Here is a 6,000-nt window from a genome sequence, read left to right on the forward strand (position 1 = left end):
TCACTCAGACCCTCACTGCTCCCGGACCCAAGGGAGCCCAGCCTCCTGCTTCACGGCCTCCTCACATCTTGCTCAGACTCTTCCTGCCCCTGTGCTGGCCTCGCCGCAGCCCCTGGCATCAGGTGGCCACCCCCCGGCCCCTTCCCACTCCTGGCGTGTGGAGCCCTCCCGTCTGGGCAGCCCCTTTGTTCCCTCCTGGGCCGGCAGCTGGGCCACAGGCAGAGCAAGGGCTCGCGTTGTGCCGCTCTGCGTCACGGGGAGGACGGGGGAGGGACTTTCCATTGTTTGGGGCAGCCGCTCTGCCTGCCAAGACATCGGGGTCCTGGGGGTGTCTGCTGAGGGCGGTGGGGCGGGGGGTGAGGAGGGAGCCGTGAGGACTGTGGAAGGGGAGGAGGAGGGGAGGCGCCAGGGAACATAAATTAGCAGATCAGCCAGGGAGCCTTGAAACCCCACGGGAGGGTAGAGGGGCTCTCCTTCCTGCCTGTGACCTCCAGGCAGGAGTGTGGGAGTTCAGAGCACGTGTGGGCTTTGGAAAATCAGGCAGCTCTGCGTTCAAGTCCAACTCATCATTTCCTTGGGCAAAACCCTCACCCTCTCATCAGCACCCAAATAGTGTAGTAGCTACAGCGCAGAGGTGTGAAATTTAAATACGAGAATGCAAGTCAGCGTTTCCTGCTGTCTGGCAGAGAGCTTGCTCCAGAGCTGGTATCACTTTAGTTCTCCGCATTGTACCTGTTTCTCTGAAGATCTAGATGCCATTAAGGACTCGCAGTTCCTGAAAACAAGTGCACATTACCTTTCCCACAGCTCAGACCCTTTGGCCAAGGTCAACTCTCCGTTCTCTTTACCTGTAAAGCAAGACACAGGTGCCCATTCCCAGACTCGTTTGTATGGGGCTCACTGGGCTGCAGGGGTTTTCCAGCGTATATTTTACTTAAGTTGATAAAATTAATTTACTGCCTCTGAGCATGTATTCGCTGGGCAGAGATGAGGCAACCCAAGCGTGGTCTTCTGAGCTATGTTCGTTGAGAGTGTACTGTTTACTAAAATTAGTGCATCTCTTCCAGAGAGTTCCATCTGTTGTCTTATGAGTTCTCAAAACATCGCTGGGAGCTTGGAGTGGGGGAGGGGCGCACAGTATTTTTAGCTCCACAATTCGGAGCCAAATGCTTTCCTTTACAACCCAGACTGACGCTTGTCTTGTGGCGATTTCCCCAAAAGGCAGACAGAGCACGTGCCGAGGACATCAAAGTATCAACCGTGTTAAGGACCATTTAATTTTTTTCTATGTTTTCCCCACATCTTCAGGATGGTCATCGTGTGAAAATTCAGAACTTTTGTTGGTATTTTTCTCTTGCTTCTTTTGTAACTGAGTGTTGCTTTTCTTCTGGACCACACACGGGTGGGCAGCCGCATTTTGTTCAGAGCCAGGAGCCCCTAAAGGTCTTCTAATCTGGTCCTGGCTTTGTCCCCACAGAGTAAGTCAGAGGCTGGGCCAGGATTGGGACTCAGGAGATCATACGTAAACCTCTGTTTTAAAATGCAGGTGTGTTATTTTTCGGGTATGATGAGGCCGGCAGATCAGGAGATGACCACCAGCGAAAAGATAGTTCGTTATCCACAGTTCCCAAGAAGAGGGGACACACCGGGCCAGGTGGGGCCGCAGGGGGAAGAACCAGAGTCGGTCAGGCGTCAGAAGGAACAGGAGGAAAACAGGAAAACACAGGCAGGAACTTTTACTGTGTTTCCCACAGGAAAGATGAAGCAGGACAAGCCAGCTTAGCCTGGGTTTTGTTTGTTTCTTCTTTAAGCAATAATAGTCCGTTTATTTGTTTATTTATTTATTTATTCATTTATTTTTGGCTGCACTGGGTCTTCATTGCCGTGCACGGGCTTTCTCTAGCTGTGGCGAGCTGGGTCTACTCTTCATTGCGGTGAGCGGTCTTCTTGGTTCCCAGACTTCTCATTGCAGTGGCTTCTCTTGTTGTGGAGCACGGGCTCTAGACACATGGGCTTCCGTAGTTGCAGCATGCGGGCTCAGTAGTTGCGGTGCCTGGGCTTAGCTGCTCTGCAGCATGTGGGATCTTCCCAGCCCGGGGATTGAACCCGTGTCCCCTGCATTGGCAGACAGATTCTTAACCACTGCGCCACCAGGGAAGTCCCCCTGGTTTGAATAAATTCAAGGGGTCCCCTGGGGATAGGGGCTGCCCCTAGCTGTCTGGTGCCCGCCCCTGGTATGATCAGGGACAAGGAATGGTGGGTCCAAGTCACGGTGTAAGAGCCCATTAGAGGCAGTGGTATAGGTGTGGACCCTGGGCGTGAAAGGCTACTTACTCTCTAAGAACTGGTCCTGAGAGGGGCAGTCCCTGCACGGTCAGCAAAGGCCTGAGATGTCAAAGCATCGGAAATACAGAAAGTAGAAAGGCATGGTGGCTTCAACCTCGAAAACGTTATGCTAAAGGAAAGAGGCCAGACACGACAGCCACGTACAGTGTGATTCCGTTTTTATGCCCTACCCAGAGTGGGCCAGTCCCGGGAGACAGGAGGTGGATTGGCAGTTGCCGGGGGTGGGGGTGGGGTGGGGGCTGGAGGTTGGGGAGAAAGGAGTGGGGAGGGACTGCTTCCTGGGTACCGGGCTTTACTCCAAGGTGATGTTGAAAATGTTTGGGGATGAGAAGAAGGGATGGTCACACAATGCTGTGGATGTACACTTGACAGTGGTTAACCTTATGTGAATTTCACTTCAATTTTTTAAAAAAGGTTAGAACGCGGGTCTTCCGGTTCCCATCGGGAGTCCGCAGCTCAGTGCCAGCCCTGGGGTAGACGCTTCATCCCCGTGGTGTGCTCCGAAGGCGTATGAGAAGGCAGGCGTCATACCCCCCTGGCAGAGAGGGGGCTGAGATGCCCACAGTCCAGGGCGCGGGAGAGGCTGGGTGGAGGTTCAGACCAGAGTGCTCTGTGCTCCCAGCCCTGATGGTGCTGACCTGCCCCGGGGGGCCACTGACACCCCAATTCTCTGCCCTCCCAGGGAAGTGACAGCGAGTACGAGGTCGACCCGAGCCACCAGAAGGCCCACTCTTTTGTCAACCACTACATCAGCGACCCCACCTATTACAACTCCTGGCGGCGCCAGCAGAAGGGCATCTCGCGGGCCCAGGCCTACAGCTACACGGAGAGCGACCCGGGCGAGCCGGACCACACCACCCTGTCCAACAGCAGCAGCGCCCAGCAGGGCAGCCTCTTTCGGCCCAAGGCCAGTCGGACCCCAACACCCCAAAACCCCCCGAACCCCCCGAGTCAGCAGAGCACCCTCTACCGTCCCCCTAGCAGCCTCGCCCCCGGCTCCCGGGCTCCTATAGCAGGATTTTCATCATTTGTTTGATGTCTTCGTGGGAAGAGGAAAAAGAAAGAAAACAGCACCAAACTCCCCTTCCACCCCTCCCCGCACCGCCTGCCGGAAAACAAAAACACCAAGAAACCAAGGCAACTGTGCACCTCCTGAGTTTATTTTTCCAGAGATTCCAGGGCCAGCAAAGCCAGCTTTGAGAAGGATGGAGAAAAACCACGAGCGGACGTGTGTGGCTTCGACCCTGTGGGGTTTGCTGCTTCTTCAGTTGAGGGCAGCTGAGCAGAGGGAGAGGGGCAGCTGCGGTGGACACGAGCGGGTTGGGTCCCTGGAGAGAGAGAGAGGGAGGGAGGGAGGGGAGGCAAAGACTGGAGGGCCGTGAGGTGGGCGTGGCTGGGGGGTGAAGAAGCTTCTGGTCGTCCAGCCAGCTGGAGCCCTGGGCCGGCTGCCGCCTGGGGCTGCACCAGGACGGGCATCCCTGGGGGCAAAGCTCCCCACCCCGCCCCAACACCCACCTTCCCACCCCACCCCGTGCAGCCCTGCTCCTCACCTCCCCACTCCCCCCTCCCTTGTTCAGTGTCCCCACCAAGCATTTGGTTTATTTAGAAAAACGAAATCAGCTCAAGGGCGAGAATTTGCCTAGCTAGCTCCTTGCTCCGAACAGAGTTTTCTGTTGTGAACCCAAGCAAGAGGGCCCCTAGAGGTGGGGGGGAGGTCCCGCTGCCACTGAACCCAGCCATCCCTTTACTTGAATCCACTTTCCTGAGCACAGACGAGGAGAGATGAACTCGGGGAACAGAGAAGGGGGCACTGGCCCAGCATCACTGGGATGACTGGGCGTAAGGCAGGAAGCCGGGACCAGAAGAAGAAAGGTTGGACTTTTTCTTCCAGTTCAGATGCCACCTGCCCCCCTTCTTAAAGGGAGAGGGCAAAGGGAGCTACGGAGACAAGGACATTCAGCTTGTGTGGGGCTGGGGGGCTAAGTGTGGGTGAGGCATCGCCATGGCAGACACGCCCCTCTCCCTGGATAGATACCTTCACACACACACACACACACACACACGCACACACACACACGCACGCACGCACACACGCACGCACGCGCACACACACACACACGCACGCACACACACACGCACGCACGCGCACACACACACAGACACACACACACACACACAGACACACACACACCCACACACCCACACACACACACACACACACACACACACACACACACACCCATACCCCCATCCATGCACTTGCAAGGAAAAGGGTCCAGAGATCCTCTCCAAGAGAAATCCCTTTGGGTCCTCCTAGCCAGCAGGACACTCACGTTCAGATTTGTGTCCCTCGTTCTCAACCCACGGCTCTTCGTGCCTAAGACCCCCACCAAGGAGCCCTGAGGGGCGGGCCAAGTCTCTGGTCCAGACGCTGGAGCTCCCAGCACCTGATTTACAAAGTCAAAGACCATCCCAAGCCCCAGGAGTGTCTTCCAGACTCATCTCAGCCTGCCACGGCTCGGAATGAGGAGGAGCCCCGTGCACACTGGACACAAGCTCCCGAGATGCACAGCCAGGCCGGCCGAGAGGAGCCGGTCAGATGGGACCAAGGGACAAGAATAGCTGATGGGAGGCAGAGCTTATACACACACACGCACGTGATCTGCTCTGAGGAATGTTCTTTAAAAAGCTCCTTCTGGTGGCCTGGATCTTCCCATCCGCTCAGACCTTCCGGATGCAGGGGAGGAGCTGGAAAGGCTAATACCCTGGGTGTCCCCACCAGCCCTGCAAAGTGGCCCATCCCCCAGGGTCGGGATGGACCCCTGCCTCTGGGAGAGGGGATGACCTGGCTGGGGCAGGTTCAGTGCCTCATGGGACCCTTCAGTGGGGCAGGGCTCTCTGGAGGTGCCAAGCGCAGGCACGGCTGCCCTGCCCAGGAGGAGGCAATGCCCCCATCTTGAGGGGTGAGGAGAACCGTGGAGGATTTGGGAAACTCACCAAGGAAACAGCGGGCCTGTACCCTCCCCTCCGGCCCCGAATCAAGTGCCTGGGATGGAAGCAGCGCCAGGGTCCCGAGGAAGCGGCACGACCAGCTGTGGGCTCCTCGCCAGGCGCTGCCGTATGTTGAACCATTCAAAGCCCTTTGTGGTTTACATGAAGAACTTCTTTCTGCCTGGCCCAGGGAGGGATTTGCGGGGAGGAAGCAGGGATGAGTAGAAACGCTCTGTGCACATGTATATATTTCACACGAGGCCAGGTTCCCTTTGCCTTCCGTTAATCACTTTGTGCATTAAGATGTCCCCGCCACGTGCTCCTTCACACCCACGCTGACACGCGCACCTGTGGGGCGGCGCCCACACACACCTGGGCTCGCGCACGCGTGGAGAGGCACAGAGTGCACGGCGTACGTGTGTCAGCCCTCCGAGGGCTGACGTTGCCTCTTGTGTGAGGCCCCAGCAGCCTGAGTCACTCCCACGTGGGGCGGGCTGGGCTCTGTTGCCTGAAAGGGCAGAACCCTTAGAGGAGCCAGGAAGGTGAGCCGGGCGGAGGTGAAAGTCCCACCCTTTGTCCATGCCCGCCCACCTGAAACGGTGCCTCCACTGCCCCAGCCACGTCTGGAAGCCCAGGTCCCCAGCCGTGGACCTCTAGATTTCG

At 57.2% G+C, this 6,000-nt stretch overlaps 1 protein-coding gene across 1 annotated transcript in view; it reads left to right on the plus strand.

The window, feature by feature from the left end:
- The window catches only part of SDK2 (sidekick cell adhesion molecule 2), a 259,639-nt gene extending 256,191 nt beyond the window's left edge, over nt 1-3,448 (plus strand). Inside the window, exon 45 of the mRNA XM_057716189.1 lies at nt 3,029-3,448. Coding sequence (XP_057572172.1) covers nt 3,029-3,382 — 354 coding nt within the window. The 3' untranslated portion in view covers nt 3,383-3,448. The remainder of the gene's footprint in view (nt 1-3,028) is intronic.
- Nucleotides 3,449-6,000: the final 2,552 nt, after the last annotated feature.

This window comes from Hippopotamus amphibius, chromosome 17, assembly GCF_030028045.1.
Source record: "Hippopotamus amphibius kiboko isolate mHipAmp2 chromosome 17, mHipAmp2.hap2, whole genome shotgun sequence".
Lineage (NCBI taxonomy): Eukaryota > Metazoa > Chordata > Mammalia > Artiodactyla > Hippopotamidae > Hippopotamus > Hippopotamus amphibius.